The sequence below is a fragment of the Chrysemys picta genome, chromosome 2, assembly GCF_011386835.1.
Source record: "Chrysemys picta bellii isolate R12L10 chromosome 2, ASM1138683v2, whole genome shotgun sequence".
In the NCBI taxonomy this organism is placed as follows: Eukaryota; Metazoa; Chordata; order Testudines; family Emydidae; genus Chrysemys; species Chrysemys picta.
Window position 1 is genome coordinate 102872523 of NC_088792.1, and position 20537 is coordinate 102893059.

A 20537-nucleotide genomic window follows, 5' to 3' on the forward strand; every position below is an offset into this window, starting at 1 on the left:
ATAATAATTCAAGAGACGGAACATAGTGCTGAGGTGTAATTCCCAACATTTCAGTCCAATAACCAGTTCTTCAGGGAAGATATTAGCTCTGATAATTTTTTATTGCTATTGGACTGAAATATAGGAATGTAGGATTTGGTTGTTATCTTTTGTCTCTTGATTTAATCATGTATTATATATTTCAGAGCAAGGTATAATTCTCTATCAGTTATTTCTAGCCTGGGCTGCTATTGCAAAAGTCATCTTGCAGGCATAAGAGCACATACCAGTTACCCAAAGGAAATATCATTTTGGGTTATGTCAGCCAGGCAATAACAATAGATCTGAAGGCTGAGGGTAAAATTATATTTGTTGCAGACAGGGAAGCAATGAGACACCCATGCCAGAGTATGGTGAAATGCATAGGCTGCAACTTTATTAAATTATTAGCCAGTTATCCCCAAACTACCTGCCAGGGCCATTTCAGGGCAGAATTTAACTGGGTGCCACTGGCCTTGGGGGGTAGTTTGATGGGTATGAAACAATGTACCATCTATACTCCCAGGCCTGCTTGGGGACCCTACAAGAATATAGAGTCCCAACCCATTGTCCTCATGACACCAGAGAAATGAGATGAGCCCCATACTATGTGAGACATGGAGGTATACCCCCCTCACCAGGCAGGCCTTATGCCGAAGCAGCCCATTGGGTGGCTTGGACCACACCTGAAACCCTTTCTTAGGCCACCAGCTGCACTGGAACCCACCAAAATTGTGATAAATGTAGTGTAAATCCCTAGACCAGACCTCTGGTGCTGGATGGAAGGTGACAGTCATTTGTCAATTTGCCATATAGCAAAACCCATCCAGACCCCAGTTAAAGTGTGGCGATCGGCCTAGCACTTGGCTTCTCAAGAGATCCAGTATACAAGTGGGACAGGGTGGAGCTGAAACAAAAGCCAAATTGCAGAGGGCAGAAACCACCTCTCCTTCCTCGCTCTGCAGGTGGGAGCCAATCAACTGGTCCGCCCTAATCCCAATAATTTAATAGCATCAGGAGAAGGTGCGGGTAGGAGGGGAGAGAGAACTGGCTCAGAGTTTAAACAGTTAGAGCCAAGCCACTTGTCCCTCCCTGCCCCTGAGGAAAAGGAGGGACCAACAGGAGCTTCCCCACCCCAACCCAAACAGGCTGGTGGCAGGGCCGGCGCTTCCATTTTGGTGACCTAGGCGGTCGCCTAGGGCGCCAGGCTTTGGGGGGGCGGCATTTTGGGGGGGCTCCAGGACCCGCCGCCGAAGTGCCCCGAAGACCAGAGTGCGGAAGGACCCCCCTGCCGCAGAATTGCCGACGACGACCGGGAGCGCGGAAGGACCCACGCCTAAGGCGCCAAAAACCCTGGCGCCACTCCTCGGTGGTGGTATGTGGTCTCCATCACTCCTGGGCCCACCAATTATACATGTCAATTAATGAGTGAGCCTTGGTGTGTATTACACCAGCAATCTGTTGAAGGAGTATGTGTATTGAAAAGAAATGGTTTCTCCATTTTAGAAAACATTTTTCTTTGGTGTGATCAAAATTCATCGTATGGAATCGGTTCCAAATAATATCCTACAAAACTGGTGTCCGATCCAGAACCGCTGGCCGCAGAAAGTTATAAATTACATTTTGCTAAGCTCCCTATGCTCCAGGGGTTTTTTCTCCCTGACCAAGGGTAGGTTATGTTACTGCTACCCCCTCCTCTGGAGTATCTGTCAGGTTGGGGCAGCTTTACTTCACACTTGGTTTGTATAAGAATTCTTCCATTTGGAGCTGCTGAGGGAGACACTTAATTAGCACATTCCCTGTCCACCTGTGTCATTCTTCCTTTTCTGCCAGATCCAACTTATGGTGTGGCCTCCGGCTTTATTAAGACTGCAGTGTATTGGGCTACTGCAGTCTCATGTCCCATGAAAATTTCTGCCAACTCACAGCTCCGTCAGCACTTACACTGGGATAAAGTGATGTAAGCGGCTAATGAATCTGGTGCTTGATTTTTAAAATACCTTTTTGGGAACTGAATGGCTCAGGGTATTGACAAAGGAATGCAGAATCTGAGCTACCCATTCAAATCCAGCCGTATTTAGTAGTGAATCAATGAAAGCAGTTGAGTATTCAGTAAAAAAATCACTTGGTGGTCTCTGTCCCAGTCCTAGAAGATGGATGTTCACATCATACAAAACATTTAATTGAGCAGTTTAAGCTGGGGAGATAAGGAGTGAATTGTAACAGAGACTGTAGTATCATCAGCCCATGCACTCACTTCTACACTATCATGCCTCCGGCTCTTCACTGTGACAGATGTTGTAGAATCCTCATCTCTCTGCAGAATTAAACTGCATTTAGGGCCCTCGCTACCAGCAGAATGGACAGGATATTGCCTTTAGCCTGGTACTGTTATGAAGACAGTCACCCTACAAGTGTATGTGTAAGACTGATTCACATCACAGTAATTGTAAAGCTAATGGGGTTATTTTTCACTAAGATTTGGTCCAAGGTTTTGTGCTTACTCCAGTCAATCACCTTATTTTCTATATAGTCTCAGTTTAAACTCCCCAGAGCACTTTACATCAAAATAAATTACATACAGAGAAACAAGTAAGGCTAGAGAAAAGCAAAGATAAGTAAATTAAATTTGAAAACAGTCGACAAAATCTGCCCTTATCCTGCACTGATCTAGAACATTTCACAAAGCAGAGGATCCAGCAGGGGAAAGTAAAAGCTCCAAACAGTGTGGTCCAGACAAATGCTGTTTTCAGAAGTCTATGGGAAACGGAATAGAATAATCTCCCTGGGACACATGGGATCAGTGTTATTTAAACAGCTTGGGAAAGCGGGGGGGAACTATGGGGTGAAAATTGAGCAGACAGCAGCTATAGTGAAATACAAATACAGATAGTTTCTGTGGGGGAAAAAGGAGCAGAGAGGAAAAAGATTGAATTAAATATATACTGTAAATGGCATAACTCACTTTGCTTAGTTTCTGGTGGGGGAGAGGTGGTTCTTCTGTCACTGATTAGGGCTGTCAAGTGATTAAAAAATAATCGTGCAATTGCTCACACTGTTAATAATAGAATACCATTTATTTAAATATTTTTGGATGTTTTCTACATTTTCAAATATATTGATTTCAATTACAACACAGAATACAAAGTGTACAGTTCTCACTTTATATTTTTTGATTACAAATATTTTCACAGTAAAAAACAAAAGAAATAGTATTTTTCAATTCACCTAATACAAGCACTGTAGTGCAATTTCTTTATCATGAAAGTTGAACTTACACATGTAGAATTATGTACAAAAAAACCCTGCATTCAGAAATAACACCATGTAAAACTTTAGAGCCTCCAAATCCACTCAGTCCTACTTCAGCCAATCACTTAGACAAACAAGTTTATTTACATTTGCAGGAGATAAGGCTGCCCGCTTCTTGTTTACAATGTCACCTGAAAGTGAGAACAGGCATTTGAATGGCACTGTTGTAGCCAGGGTCGCAAGATATTTACGTGCCAGATGAGCTAAAGATGCATATGTCCCTTTATGCTTCAACCACCATTCCAAAGCACATGTGTCCATGCTGATGACGGGTTCTGCTTGATAACGATCCAAAGTGGAGCGGACCAACGCATGTTCATTATCTGAGTCAGATGCCACCAGCAGAAGGTTGATTTTATTTTTTGGTGGTTTGGGTTCTGTAGTCTCCGTATCTGAGTGTTGCTCTTTTAAGACTTCTAAAGCATGCTCCACACCTCCTCCCTCTCAAATTTTGGAAGGCACTTCAGATTCTTAAACCTTGGGTTGAGTGCTGTAGCTATTTTTAGAAATCTCACATTGGTATCTTCTTTGTGTTTTGTCAAATTTGCTGTGAAAGTGTTCTTAAAATGAACATGTGCTGGGTCATCAACCGAAACTGCTGTAACATGAAATATATGGCACAGTGTGGGTAAACAGGAGACATACAATTCTCCCCTAAGGAGTTCAGTCACAAAGTTAATCAACGCTTTTTTTTTAAACGAGCATAATCAGCATGTCCTCTGGAATGGTGGCTGAAGCATGAAGGGGCATACGAATGTTTAGCATATCTGGAACATAAATACCTTGCAATGCCAGCTACAAAAGTACTATGCATGTGCCTGCTCTCACTTTCAGATGACATTGTAAATAAGAAGCAGGCAGCAGTATCTCCCGTAAATGTAAACAAACTTGTTTGTCTTAGCGACTGGCTGAACAAGAAGTAGGACTGAGTAGACTTATAGGCTCTAAAGTTTTACATTGTTTTGTTTTTGACTACAGTTATGTAACAAAAGAAAATCTACGTTTGTTAATTACACTTTCATGTAGAAAGAGATTGCACTACAGTACTTGATTGAGGTGAATTGAAAAATACTATTTCTTTTGTCATTTTTACAGTGCAAATATTTGTAATAAAATAATATAAAGTGAACACCGTATACTTTGTATTCTGTGTTGTAATAGAAATTAATATATTTGAAAATGTAGAAAAACATCCAAAATATTTAATACATTTCAATTGATATTCTATTGTATAACAGTGTGATTAATCACAATTAATTTTTGTATTCACAATTAATTTTTTTGAATTAATTGTGATTAATCGGCAGCCCTATCACTGATACATAGCAGACAATTCACTTTCACTAGAAAAAAATATGTGGTCCATTTTTATTTAATTCCCTTTGGAAAAAATTGTGATTGACCTTACACAGAGAAGGAGCCCTCAGTAAGTCTGTAAATCTAAAATGTGTTTGAAAGGTTTGCATAACCCTGAACTCTATTGGATTGCCCCATTCTTTGAATAAACTATTCAAATGCTTACAGGCAATTACTGGAACTTCAGAGTTAATGGGCTGTCAAGTCAGAAGCCAGTGAAGGTCAGATAGAAATGGGAAAATGTGATTAAATTATTTAGTCTGTGTTATAATTGTAGCTGCAGAATTTAAATACACAAGATGATTTAAGCTGCTGAAAGTATCAAGTATGCTGTGGGACAAAATGCAACTCCAATGCTGTCTGATGTGCCTTTGAGAATGTTGAGAGGGAAAAAAGGTTAATAAGGCCATAAATGTAAATACCATGCATGAGTTAAGCTTGCATTCAGCAGTTTAAAGGGATCAGGAGTTGGAAAAAATAGCAGCCACCAAAGAATCAAAATAGTTGAATTATTATTTGTATTACAGTAGTGTGAGAATATTGTAGTCAAATTGCGGCCCTACAGTGGTAGCTGCTGTTCAAACACATCTTAGAGAATATCTCTGCCCCTAAGAGCTTACTGTCTAAGTTAAAGGGCTAAATAAAACCAATTAGTGACCCAAATTTTCGAACCCTGACCAGCGAACACGTCAAAATATGGAAATAGTAATTAAAATGATAATAGGGACCATCAATGAAGTGCCACATAAAGAAAGTTTTCTGAATTCAAAATAAAAGTTTTATTAACTTTAGCTTAACTTTAACTATGCACATTAATAACTAAAGTTATCTAAAGCCAGATGTGATCTAATTGTTTGGACAAAACCTGAAGTTCTTGCTCAATTTTAAAGTCAATTGGAGTTTTGCTGGTGTCAAAACTAAGTAAGAATTTAGCATCCGGCTTATAACTGGTTCAGTTTATTAAAAAATGACGAATTTTCAGAGGAACATGGTTGACTATGAAGTGAAGAAAAAAGATAACATAACATTAACGGAAAAACTAAGCATGCAATAACTACAGTGCGACCTAAGATAAAGTCTTATTTTTGCTTTCAGAAAATTATATATCCACGGTCCTTTTAGTGAACACTGTTGGCTAATTGGCCTTGTTGGCTGAGTGAGCAGAGAGCTCTCCAGCTCAAGACATTGGCTTTTGGCTATGCCTTTTTACCTCCTCCATTGACTACTTCAGGAAGTCTCACCTAGATGCTGGATTGTGAGCGCATCCAGCTGTTGGTTTTACTACATCTGTGAAAGGGTGGCAAAGAATACAAATTTCAGATATGACCACCAGATTCATTCTGTGGCCAAGGTGTGACACAGTTTCATGTGTAGCGAGTACTTTCCCTTAATTACATATTTAACAGACAAAACATATTGGCTTTATTCTAACAACCTGCAAATCCAATTTTGGAATGTTACTAAATAAGCTGCTGCTGGTTATGTATCAGATTTGCTCCTATGGAAGACAATAACAAAACAAGTATCAGAGGGGTAGCCGTGTTAGTCTGAATCTGTAAAAAGCAACAGAGGGTCCTGTGGCACCTTTAAGACTAACAGAAGTATTGGGAGCGTAAGCTTTCGTGGGTAAGAACCTCACTTCTTTAGATGCATCTGAAGAAGTGAGGTTCTTACCCACGAAAGCTTACGCTCCCAATACTTCTGTTAGTCTTAAAGGTGCCACAGGACCCTCAATAACAAAACAACATTACTTTTCTTTTGCAATGCATGCATTTGTTATCCAAAGTGAAGAAAAGCAGTTTATAAATCAGTTAGGCATGGTCAATAATATTAATATAATAATAATTAATCATTATTATCATTCTTTTATTATAAAAGTGAGTTTAGTCTTGGAGCAGTCATGCTCACACCATGCTGGCTGCTGAGAACACCCAATTCTTTATCATAAAAGGAATTCTGCAAGCAGGGCCGGCTCTGGCTTTTTTGCCGCCCCAGGCAAAAAAGCCTCCGGCCGCCCCCCCCCCACCCCACCCCAGCGCAGCAGGGGAGGGCGGCCGGAACCCCAGGGGAGGGCAGCAAGCCCCGGCCGGGGCTCCGCTCTCCCCGGCGGCGAGACCGCTGCGGCTCCGCTGTCCCCAGCGGCCAGAGCGCCGGGGGGAGGGCGGCGAGCCCCGGCCGTGGCCCCGCTCTCCCCAGCGGCCGGAGCCGGAGCACCGCACCGCCCCTCTCCAGGTGCCGCCCCAAGCACAAGCTTGGTGGGCTGGTGCCTGGAGCCAGCCTTGTCTGCAAGATAGTCTTTGCGATCTGTAATTTAAAAATTAAAAATAAAGGAGCCCTACATTTTATAAAATCTCACCAGATTTTAATTCTGTGCCTTGAAATGATCCAAAGTTCAATCTGTGAATACATAAGCCTCCAGCACTGTATGGAGCAGGCCATTCTAACTAAGAAATAAATGTGGAGACATTTTTAAAGTGCAGCTGTACTCTGAAAAGGGACTATATGAAAATTACATTGTGGAGTTCCATTTTTATTTTTCTCAATTATTTCTACATAAAATGTGCTTAGTTTACAAGTAAGAATATTTTTTCCCTCTGACTGCTGGCCCAACAAACTCAACCCGGTCTCTGAATGTCAAACTAACTTCTTTACTTCTCCCATGTGAGGATTCCTTCTTGCCTATGTAGACAGAAAATAAAGCATGTTATTGCTTTCATCCTGGTAGAGACAGAGGGTGAAATATGGTTCCTTAACATGGTTATGATTTATTTCTGTCTGCATAGGCAAAAGGAAAATGTGCTATAATACAATTGAACCATGACTGCAATATTGGACAAATGGTTTCAATAGTCTAAGTGGATATAGGAATCTAGGTAGGCAGCAGAATTTTTCATAAACTGGAATTGCAAACCACCTGGTTTCCATGCAAGAATACTGATTTTGACAGGTCTGTTCCACAGCTTGCAAATGAATTCTGCAGGAAGCAAGATTGCAGAGTTCCTTTTGAGGGTGTAACAATGCTATATATTCATGATGCTTTATGCTGATATAATGTTTTCAAATTGTGATGCAACATCTGAAGGTGATATGGGGTTCTGGTTAATTATCCTTTCTGTTACTTTAAATAATTCTCCACCCATTGTAGAGTCCCATAGATTATTTGGTTTTATTTAAATTTTAGAACGTGTCATGGTTCTTGGGGTACCCAGGACTGTGAGTCACCTGGTTATCTCCTCCCTCCTTTCACTGAGAGGGAGTATTGCTTGTGGCTGGGCGTTAGCTCCCTAACACCACCAGCTACTCAAGCCCTCTCCTCCGGCTGGGCCAGCCCTACCTTTGCCTTGCAGTTAACAAGAGGTGCACCCCAATTCCTGAGGTCCCGTGAACATTTGTCTATGATATCCAGCCCCTGGCACTGGCAAATCCCAGATCCTGTGCCCCTAAGAAACAGTGCAACCCAGTTTTACCTTAAATCACTGCTTCTGTATAATGCACAGCACTTGTAAGCACTTATAATAAACCAGAAGAACATTTATTTAAGAGAGAATAGAGATTCCACTAGAAACAAGAGAGAGTGATAAAAAGAAATGGTTCCCATAAAACAAATCATAAAGTATGAAGTAGGGCCTGCATTAATAGTTACCTTTCCTACCTAATAGAGCTTTCTTGCCTTCTCTGCCTCCTCCCTCCCACTAAATTTCAGTCTGTTGCAGAGCTGGCTGGCTTTCAAGGAACCAGGATCCAATCTTTCACAAAACACCCCCACTCAGCAAGATGTCACCTTAGTGAATGGATGCAGAGTGTCTGTCTCCACCTTCTGATATAACTAATCAATGTTTGTCTTTATTCACAGACAGGGCAGTCCCCTATCTGTTATAACATTCCTGTTTAACCTCCAAGTGGTTTTTATTGTTTGCAGTCGACTTTGATGGTTATCCATTGACTGTTCTGGATTGGGGCAAGGGTAGACAACTAAGCCTTGACTTTACATCACCAGCTAACCCAAGGAGGGGATAACAACTCCATCCCACTTGAATGTGCCATCACAAAGACACATGATTCTCTGATGACTAACTTCTACTAGAAGACCATAAAGCATAATTTTCAATTGTGTTACATTATTCCTTAAATAGTACTCCTACATTCATCTTGCAATGATGATGAGTATTGATAAGTTATAAACTTTCAGTAGAGATGTCACATGCTGCTCTTTATGGATAAAAAACATGAAAATGTTGTGTCAGGTATAGTGAGTTTGTCAGGTCTGAGACAGGAATTGCTTGTAAAGAACAGTGAACCTTTTGCCAGTTGCACCAGTGGCCGCCTCTCTATCACAGAAGCTAGAGCTGAAAAAAGTTGGATTATATTGTAAACTTCCATACAAATATCTGTCATAAAAAGGGAATCCATATTTTATATTTCCATATGGTGCATTGTGTAAGCATGTAAAAGTCCTAAAACCTATTACTAATATTATCAAATCAGTAAACTTATGTGCCAGTGCATTCCTAAGTCCAGTCCACTGCTGTAACTTGACAAGATGTAGAACAGTGGTTCTCAAAGCCGGTCCGCTGCTTGTTCAGGGAAAGCCCCTGGCGGGCCGGGCTGGTTTCTTTATCTGCTGCATCCGCAGGTTCAGCCGATCAGCACATCCCTCGGCCCGCGCCACTTCCCGCAGCCCCCATTGGCCTGGAGCAGCGAACCGGGGCCAGTGGGAGCCGTGATCGGCTGAACCTGCAGATGCGGCAGGTAAACAAACCAGCCCGGCTTGCCAGGGGCTTTCCCTGAACAAGCGGCGGACCGGCTTTGAGAACCACTGATGTAGAAGACAGCAACACACTTGTTGAACCTCTTACTTTATAATGGTACAGTCATTGTTCTAACATTGTCATTTCAGAAGCTTCATGAAACCTGAAGAGCAGTTTGTATAAAACCCTGAGCCCGTTGCTCAGTTCAGCAGCATGATGTAGACCTAGCCGCAGGATAAACTAGCTAAACCTCTCTACAGTTTTTCATCTTTGTCTAATTTGCATGCTTCTCAGCTTCAAACACAGAGAAATCTGGAGATTCCTCTTTACAAAACTTCTTTGAGATTATTATATGGGCTACATGAACAGTCGGAGCAGAAATACAAGCTTTTATGGTCCAGCCATTCTGGTGTCGGACTTCCAGGAGCTCAGATTTGGTAGACATAGAGTTAAAATAATGTTGTTTATTTACATCACAACACAAATATTGTCATGCCGTAGCCTCAGCCCACAAGAGCCTGCGCTCAGGCAAACCATCCCTAAGGAATGGGGAGAAGGAAATGTGATTGGAACACCCTCTTTCTCTTTGGGGTAAGTGTGGCTCTCATCAGAGCACAGGAGACTTCAGGTCTGGCATTGCAATGTGATGGTGCCAACAGAGTCATTTTCTTGATCCTGCTCAGTTTGGCTTCACCAAACTTTTTGGGTTATCATCCCTCTCACAGAAGAATTAACAGGAGGGAGCAGGAAGAAAGTTCACTGACGTTCTACCTGCTGAGATTTCTTCAAATCGTTAGAATAGATTTCCCCCTGTCCTCCTCACCCCCGGGATGAGCAAAAGGGTAGAGTTGGGTCCCCAGATACCTCTAGCTCTGCTGCTGACTACAAGAAAAATCTCCACACTGAACACTGAGCTCTCCATCACCACTCACCAAAAGCTCATCTTTCTTTAATATGAGATTTCAACGGTTCAAATGCTTTTTTCAGCTAATTTTGAAATTTGTTGCATTCCTTCATTATGAACAAGTGATTACAGAAAAGAAATTGAAATATGACACCTGTACCATATATCACTGAAAGATCGTCAATGAAAATATTGATAATTATATTACGTTCTCCTTGAGGAGATCACGTTGGGTATGAGACCTCCCTCCATGGTAGTGAAGTCAAGGTAGGACAAGGCTACTTTTTCTATTTACCTGATTTTAGCCAAGACAGTTGTCAGAGGCAAGCAATAGGCATCAGAGGCTGGTGTCTGTAAACTGGACTCCTGCCTGCTTGTGAGAGAATCAGTACACCAGTGATATCTTCAGGCACTCCTCTTGTTTACAAAGCTTGGCCATCCCATTGGGGAACAGAAAGCATTTGATTTTTTTGCAGGCAGTTCACCAGGAGAAGAACCCAATCCAATGAATGAAATAGTTTGCAACAAATTTAACCAGCTCTAACCACTGATTCAGAGAAGCACTTTTTGAATAAGTTATTGGAAGGGCATACCAGCCAACAGTCATGAGACTTAAGTGGTTTATGAGAAAGGCAAGGATGATTTTATTATGGTGAGTCAATTAAAGAAAAGAATCATTAAGGAACAAAGTATTAAAGACTATTGTATAAGGGCAACATGTGATTTTCTTGTTTGAAAATCTTTTAGGTGGTAACATTTCACATTACAGTTTGTGTAGACTTGTAGCTGTTATGCAAACTAGCTAGCATACCCGACATATTTTAAAAGCGGTAAAAATATTTAAGAAAATAAATCTTTGTTATGAAAATGAATACTTGATACAAACTTTTGATCTAATTTTGTTCTGTCTGGAAGACCTAGTTCCTGCATTATTGTGCTGTGAATCAATCAGCAACGAATATATTATAACCCAGATTAGCTGTGCAAAGGCATAGAGAACTGAGTTTTATTGCTTCAGGCTATATGAGGTGTTACCTGTTGGCAGCACAACAAAGTAGGAGTTAATAGTACTTATTTGTTCAATGTTCGGTGCCCTGTTTCAATTATAAAAGTTTATTATATAATGATAATTTTTAAATGATTGTATGTGGTTAATTGACAAAATTTCTAGTTACCATTGCAACACAATGTATAGTTCTGTGAGAAAGTAAGTTCCTAACCATGAAATGCACAGTGGTGCAGCCACTGCTCACAATTCTTAAGAGATTGGTTGATTTCTCCAGTATATTGTGTAAAAATATATATTGTTGGCTGCATAGAAGAGGTTGAGGACAATTTAAAAAAAAATGAAATAGTTACTTTTAGAAAAAAACTGACATCCAAAAATGAAACCAGTTTTGTAAAATTATAGATTGTTTTTAGGGTAAGAGTTGAAAGTGGAAGTGAAGAGGAGGGCTCCAAATGCTAAATGAATAGCTTGTATGAAGTGTAGTTGTAGTTGGTCTGAGGATACTAGAGAGTCAAGGAGGGTGGGGGTGTGGCAATATTTCTTAGAAGTTGGTCCAATAAAAGATATCTCAGCCACCTTGTCTTTCTAAATGAATAGCTTTAGAATTAAGAAAATACTTTTTTCCATGTTCAAGAATCTGTGACTTGTTTTTCTAGATGTACACCTATCAATGTTTTTCTATTGGCTATGGACAGACTGCAAAGAGGAGCATTCTACACTATTTAAAGAAAGCATCATTTTATAACATTCTATAGGGTGGATTTTGAAAGGGGAAAGGATGGTGTTGTGGCTCTGTCACAGACTCTGTGAGACACCGAGTTAGTCATTGATCCTGATTTTTGTCCCGGGGAAATAATTTAATAGGCAGAGAGCCAGTGAGGTGGTATATGATAAATGTATCACGCAGTCACACAGTCAATAGTTTATCACATTTGTAATTTACCACGTGGATGTTCCCATCACATTTGTGAGGCTTATGAGTATGCCTACACTATAACGACTACACAGGCTTAGCTACATTGGCGAAGCTATGCCCACATAACCCCATAGTGTAAACGCAATCTCGACGGTAGCTACATTGATGGAAGCATTCTTCCATTGACATAGCTGTGTCTATACGGTTCAAGAATGTGATTTTTCATATCCCCTCACCAAAGTATTTATTTCAATTGAACGTTTAAGTGTAGATCAAGCCTTAATGTATGTGCATGTGTGCATATATATATGTCCGTGGGGCTTTGGGATTCTTCAGGCAGAGAGATATTGTATGTGCATAAGATATTAATGTTATATATTATTATAAAAGATGGTCCAAAAATAAGTGTCTGTGTCTTAGGCAATATAGATGAGTGTGCTTCTGGTTCTCTGAGTGAATGATCAACTTTCAGGACCGTTTAGATTTACATATTCATGGTGGAATTGAGGTAACTTTGGTTTTTACATCATCTGAATAGGAATTAGATAACGATCAAAAGCAAAAAAAAAAAAATTACTGGACTGATCAATGATTAAAAATCACCAAAGGCATTATTGGTCTCTTAAGTAACCTTCATGTCTATCACAAATGAGCATGCAGAATGGGTAGGAGACAACAATCAGTAGGGGCAGAAGTAGCCAAAGCAGGAGCTGCTGCTTGGGGGAAAATGAGGCTCAACACCCCTCTCGGACCCAGAATGGGGCAGGAGATAGCTCCTTCCCCCAGGACTTTATTTGCTCTGTACTGATCGGCTGTTTGCTTCATCCCTCCCCTTTCTCAATCTCTTCAACTCCATGTCTCTCCCTTTACCCTCATCTCTCTTTCCCTATTCCGATCACCCCCCCATTCTCTTCAGTGTCCCCTCCTCCTTCCCTTTAGCTAATCCTCTGCTAACTAAACCCACTCATACATCATCTATAGCTGTAGCTAAAGGGGCTAACATGCTGTTTGCTGCCATTACATTGTTCACTTTGCTGGTGAGTTCTACCCATTCTCCCACCTGGTGTCTGTCTTGTCTATTTAGATTGTCAGTTCTTCAGGGCAGGGACAGTTTTGTTCTGTGTTTGTGCTGTACCTAGCACAATGGGGTCCGGGTCCATGACTTGGGTTCCTAGGCACTATGTAATACAAATAAGAATAAACAATAACTACTGGCTCCTCTGCCTGCTTCAGCTCCTCTGCACTGAGGCCCAGAGGATCAGTCAGATCAGAACAGAGCAGCCACTCAGCACAGCAGGGTATCAGTGTGGGAGATGAGGGAATGCATCTCTACTTCACTGAGTGGGGAAAATGGGGAATGCATATTCTTGGGTCTGGAATGAATTGGAAGGGGGAGAAGAGGTGATGAGGAAACTGGGGAGATAGTTAATAACTCTTAATACTACCCCAATCAACTATCTATTTACATATAGAGAGACAAAGTGGGTGAGCTCATATCTTTTGCTGGACCAACTTCAGGTCAGACGTGAAGAAGAGCTCTGTGTATCTCGAAAGTGTGTCTGTTTCACCAACAGAAGTTGGCCAATAAACGATATTACCTCACCTGCCTTGTGTCTCTAATATCCTGGGACCAACGCGGCGACAACTTTATTTACATACAGTAGTACCTCAAAGTTACGAACACCACGGTAATTGAGGTTGTTAGTAACTGAAAGTTTCGTAAATCAGAACAAAATGTTATGGTTGTTCTTTTAAAAGTTTACAGCTGAACATTGACTTAATACTGCTTTGAAACTTTACTATACAGAAGAAAAATGCCGCTTTTAACCATCTCAATGTAAATAAAACAAGCGCAGAAACAATTCCCTTACCTTGTCAAATCTTTTTTTAAACTTTCCCTTTATTTTTTTTAGTACTTTACATTTAACATAGGACTGTACTGTATAGTATTTTCTTTTTTTTTGGTCTCTGCTGCCTGATTGCGTACTTCCAGTTTCAAATGAGGTGTATGGTTGATCGGTCAGTTCGTAACTCTGGGGTTGTACTGTATATACATACAGATCTCCTGTGCAGAGCACAGAGTGGTGGCAGGGGAGGGGGATATCCAGATCCATATTATGCAAAGTATATGGCCTACAGCTTCAAAACACCTTTGCAAACCTAACATACATTTGCAAAACTAAGCACTTTTTTCATATTCAGCTGTTGCCCCATCTGACTTTCATAATATTCTTTAAACCCCTTTTCTGTAACAATCCTATTCCTCTAATCCTGAACTTTTGTAAGCAGATATTGCACTTTTTCCTATTTATGAATTGTCCATGAGCAGGCTGCAATTTTTAGGAATTTGTTTTATTCAAAAATGTAAGAGGATTTTGTATGAACTAATTTCAGCACATGAGTTGCTCACGAACTGTTCTTTGTAAGCTTTGTGTAGACAATATTTGTGATTTAATATTCAAGGTGTATGTTTGGTCATCTGATTCTCAAATTGCATTATTTCTATTCCCTGATTGGTTGACCAAATTCATATAAATAATAACCTCTGTCTCACCCCCAAATTAATTAAATTTTGTGATGAAATTAATTCTGGCTACACGCCTGAAATTCATTTGCTACATACAATCAAACAAAACCTACCTCCTAGAAATACTCACAGAGAGAAAATAAGAAAGACACTGATGGCCAGTTTTATTTAGAAGCTTTGGAACGGTTTGTGGATGATTTTTTCTCTTTGTTCACCAGCTCCAGTGGAGATATTTCTCAAAGCATACACCTGGCTGACCCGTAATTTATGTTCCACAGATGGATATCATTACTTAGTTTCTCCTTTGTTTCCAGTGACAAAACTTTACAGCATCAATTCTTAAAGTACTTGTGATACTCTGGACTAAGTGAAGTCTAATAACAACTGTGTCCCTAGCAGATGACACTTTAATGTCTTAAAAAATAAAAAAATCTGAAAATGTATATTTGTGGATGATAGCTAAAATGAATGCAGAGATCTGTTTATTAATCACTGGCTCCCACCCCTTCTTTTCTCCCTTTGTGTTTTTGCCTCTGGGTCAGATCAATGACTCAGTTCACAGATGCCTTTAGGGTTGGAGTTCCAGCTATGCAGTACTGATCTGGATCTAAACCAAACTCTCTCTGCTTGACTGTCAGCTCTGTCAATCTAGATAGAAAGAAAACACGTAGAGCTGCAGAGGTGATATGGAAACATCTGAGAAATGACAGACTCAGTCAGAGCAGTCATTAAGGGTGGAGAACAAACCCTCCCCCCCACATTGCAGCTTTCCCACAGATGTTATAGGATTAGATGAAAGCCAGTTGAATTTGGAATTTTTTTTTAGGGAGATTATTGTATTTTTAGTATTACAGCTGAAGATGAATCTTTTCAAGAAAGATAGCCAACAGTCTAAACAGAAGTGGAAGATAACTAGTGTGAAAAAATGGCACATGTTCACAAAAACAGTTGGTAATTTTGTTCCAGGATATGTCAGGAATTTCACTTTTCATGTCATTTTCACTTGAAAATAGGAATACAAGAGCAAGTGGGCCTTTTTACTCAGCCATGTGGAATAAAAGTCCTTTCAAGTTCACTGAAGTAACTTGGGATAATCAATCAAAGCAGAACTGCATTATAAATGGATTCACTTTGAGAAAGGTTATTAGGCATGTCTGTAGTTTATTCACATCATCCCTGATGGTTACTAGACAATATTAATATATGACTTTATTAGAAATATACAGAAAGGAATCTCTTCACCAAATGATTCACTGGAGATTTAGGTGGGTAACTCTCAATGAGAGCTACAGTTACTAAATATCCTGAAGATCAATGGCAGAATAGAAATCACTTTCCCTCCTTTCTCTCTCCTCTTTCCTTTTTCTTGTTTCCTCTTTCTCTTTCTCAGGATTGTGTGAGTTGGGCTCAGGATTTCTTTGGTTTCTGCCTTTTTTGAGATTGGAGAAAGGTAGTTTTGGTTTATTTTGGATGTAGAGGCTTTGTCTGCCACCCAGAATGGAGAAAGTCAATGTGTTGGAATGAAACCCTTGAGCTTTGGACCCACAGACATAATTTTTAAGAACTTGCTTCTGGAAAGTGTTTGTGTAAAGGGGTGGGTGCATGAGTGCTCTTGGTAGGAAAGCGTATTGGCTGTAATATAATGTGCAATATAGTTCTTGAATGAGCAAAACTGTGGATGTGTGTGGGAGTAACAGTTTGTCAACACAGGGATGCTCAGGAAAGTTAACCCGAATTCACTAAAGGTGTGAATTAAAAGTGGACTAGCTAAACTGCATTAAGTCCCTGTGTGGACACGTTCATTAAGCATTAAAGAGGTCTTAATTCGGTCTACCTTAATTCAAAAGTGAATAGTGTTTTGCCTTAAATAAGTTTGAATGTGAGAGAAATGTGGAAGATGAGCTCACTGAATTTCTGTCTTCCTGCTGCTCAGCTATTGAGGGAATAAAAGTTTTCTTAACGAGACCAAAGGGAAATGCAGAGTTGACAAGAAAGAAAGTGTTCCAGCTCTTAGTCTGGTTTTGTTGTCTCCTCAGCATATTATGAAGTAAAACTCTACACCTGAGTTTAGCAAAAACAAAACAAAAACAGAAGAGGCTGCAGCAACTAATGACTAAAGTGTGTGTTTCCTCAATTAGCAGCGATGATGGAGTTCTTTCTGCTTTCTCTCTCACTTTCCCCACATGATTCCCAGAGCGATGAGTAAGCTTACATGTGAATCCTCAAACGTTAACGGTTGCAGAGACAAGAAGACACATGGCTGTATTTGAGTATCTGCCACAGAAGCACATTCATTTCTTTTCCATGAGAAACACAAACTGGTGACCTGAATCAAACCCTTCTGCTGATTGACTGGAGGGACAGAAGCTTTTCTTAGTCATGGGCCCACATTTTCAGAAATGTGAAGCCTGGTTTATTTGGTTCAAAAGAAGTTAAAGGCAGTGTGATGGGTGTATAAATTCCACACTGCTGGGGAAGGGGCTAGAAAGGCTCTGAGGGAGGAGGTTACCCCATTTCTCCACCCCTGCAAATCATGCATGGTAGGAAGGAGGCCTTTAAAAAAGAGGAACATGCAGTCAGCAAGGGGGAGGGGGTGCGGAGGACACCCAAAGCTGGAAGCTGTGGGAGTGGGTCCTGAAGCAGCAGGGAGAACTCCCATCCTGGAGACCCCCAGCAAACTCCCAGGGAAAGCCTGACAGAGAGAGCCTGATTGAGGTACCCAGCCACAAGGACTCCTGTAAAACTGCTACATAGGCTTACCCAAAGTAAGTGGGTATTGCTGGCCTTCTTCTCTTGAGTTGGCCCTGAGAAGAGTTTATTCTTAGCCACATTGGAACATTTGCTTCCCTTTTGATCCCTCTCCCCCCTCCCCATGGTAAAGAAATATAAGAAAGCTCAGAAGGGGCGGAGCCCACAACAAGGGCTAAGAGACCTGAGCTGGGTCCACCCAAAGTTGATTTTTGGTCAGTTCATTTTGCTTGATGTTTATGCTCCTGTGGGCAAGGAGAGAGAATATAACATTGAAGGCCTGAATGCTGTTTCAGTAAACTACCTGGCATATGATGTTTTGATAGTAGGGGTATTTTTAATTGTGCAGCTGATGACGGGACTGACAGAAATCGTTAAGAACTTTACCTATTATGCTTTAACCAGCTGTCTTCTGCTTGGCAAGTCAGTTGAGGTGCGGAGGAGTTTTAACCCTCAGATGAGACAATTTACTTGGCGGTGGATACCAGTACTAGTTGTTTTCCTTTAGCAAGATGGGCTTTGTCTTTAAAAAAATCCCATAAATATATTGCACTATCCCTAATGGGTTCCCTGATCATAGTCTGGCTTCTGTATTTTATTTTGTCCTCCATCCATAAACATTGTCTGTACTGGCACATTAAATATTAAACTTTATGTATAGTTTATTGGGCTGTTTTAACTCTTTTTGTGGAGAAGGGGCCAAATCCACGTACTTCTTTGAGGTGATGGTGGTGGGATAGGGTTCACCTTAATATATATTTGTCAGCAATAAATACAGCAGGTATCACTGAGCCCACACCCAACCATGGAAGAGTTAAGCAGAGGTGTCAAACTCATTTCATATGATGGGCCTAAACTGATATCCTGCCCCTGGGCCTGGGCCACATTCAGCAAAAGTTATTAAAGTAGAAATAGATAAAGATAAACCAGGCTGGTAATTACTTACATTTATTTTAGATTTTAGTGACTGCTTCTGCTGCTCCCAGATAGTTGGCATCTCTTAGCTAGAACCGATGCATCAACATTGGGAGCAAGTGACGAGGCTGAGGCTATCCTGAGCATCGAGTTCAGGTGTGTTCACTTAGTTGAGAACATAGTTTAGATTTGTTGATATTAAGGATGTAGAAAACTTGTTCACATGTGTCTGTGTTCCCAAACATGGAAGGAATTCTTGATGCAAAGGACTTCAGTTTGGGATAATATTATCCCAGGTATTGATAAAACTTGGGAACACCAATACTAGAAAATTTGCCCCAGAGTGTCACACTGCAGTTCAATAAATTCTATTTGGAGCTTCTCCGGTACATCATGCAGACTGACAGAAAATGGTCTGCTGAAAATTGTAAACTCTGGTTCCTGAAGTCAGAGAATTGTTCTTAAAATTGCTTTCTTGGTTCATCAGTTTTTCCCATGGCTCTTTATGTGATGTCATCAAACTGAGTTCAACAGTGTTGTACAGTGATTTCAAGATGGGAACATGTTCCAAGTTATGCTGGGAAAGTTGCTTTTCCCACAGCAGAAACTTAGAATATCAGGGTTGGAAGGGACCTCAGGAGGCCATCTAATCCAATCCCCTGCTCAAAGCAGGACCAATCCCCAGATAGATATTTACCCCAGTTCCCTAAATGACCCCCTCACGGATTGAACTCATAATCCTGGGTTTAGCAGGTCAATGCTCAAACCCCTGAGATATCTCCCCCCCCCTTCAGATGTCATATATTCTGTCACTGCTTGGTTGCACCCCTGCATTCTTGTGTTGAGCGAGTTCGGTTGCTCTGTAATAGCTTCCATGAAAGCAAATTCTTGAAGCCATTGTCTGGTACTGAAGTGACATCTTTCTCTTTCTGATCCATGAAACGTTGGATCTCACCACACAATTCAAAAAAGTGCTTCAGTGCAACTCCCTGGCTTAGCCACCGAACTTCAGTGTGATACAGCAGTTCTTGATGAATGTCACTTTTTCCTGACAGCCGGCTGAACTGGTGGTAGTAGAGACCTCTAGCTCAAATAAAATTCACAGTTTTATCATGATTCATTTTTAAAGTTTTACTACACAGAGCTTCTCAATGTAAAATGCAGTGAAAACTGCCGGTTATGGTTGGTAGTTTGCAATTTGGCCTTCAATTTTATCACAATTCCAGCTTTCTTGCCCACCATTGAGGGTGGCCAGGCTCACAGCTCTTTCCAATCTACATCCATTTTGTTTAGAGCTTCCACCAAGTTGTTGAAGAGGTCAGTTGCTGTTGTATTTGCTGTTGTGTTTTTCATCGGCACCAATTCTACTAGCACCTTTGCTATGCACATGTTCTCATTGACTCCATGAATGAACACTGCTAGCTTAGACATGTCACTTACATCTGGGCTTTCATCAATAACAGCTGAAAAAAGCAGCAAAGGACTTTGCTTTTTCCTGGAGTTGACTGTTCAAACTCTCAGCTAAATCACGGATTTTCTCATAATTGTGTTTCTTGAGAGGCTGATGTTTGAAAAAACTTGTCACTTATCTGGACACATGATTTTTGCAAATTTTAGCATACAGTTTCTCAAACATTACTAGTTTTGATGACAGCTATTTCATGGACGGTCACACAGCCCACTTTAACAGCAACATCACTTAAATGATGAGTATTAATAAGCACTGATTGATTTCAGTGACTGTGCTAATTCAGTATATTTATATTTATCTACTCTGAAACCTATATTTATCTTTGTGTAATTTTCCCGTGTACTTATCACATTTCTCACCACAGCTTGCTTCATCATGTCTTTAAATGCGGCATTCTTTTACCAGTTACCTGTTGCTTACAAATCAAGCATGTGGGCTTTCTATTCACATCCACACAGAAATATGAAATTCCCTATTTCTCTTGAAACACATCACACTCTTGATCTACCTTTCTCTTCGTGGATAAAGACACGGTGGCCACTTGTCCCTGCTTTCTTTCTGTCTGTCTGTCAGCCACAATAGACATTCATCCTTTGACTTATTTAAAGTTTCC

At 40.6% G+C, this 20537-nt stretch overlaps 1 protein-coding gene across 5 annotated transcripts in view; it reads left to right on the forward strand.

Annotated features, from left to right (window-relative positions):
• RAMP3 (receptor activity modifying protein 3) overlaps window positions 1-20537 on the forward strand; it is a 147062-nt gene that overhangs the window by 49763 nt on the left and 76762 nt on the right. The window contains exon 5 of one of the 5 annotated variants that reach the window (XM_065583888.1): window positions 9584-14169. The exons of the other annotated variants lie outside the window; for them this stretch is intronic. Coding sequence (XP_065439960.1) covers window positions 9584-9617 — 34 coding nt within the window. The 3' untranslated portion in view covers window positions 9618-14169. Of the gene's footprint in view, window positions 1-9583; window positions 14170-20537 lie in introns of those variants that run through there. 5 annotated transcript variants of the gene reach the window in all.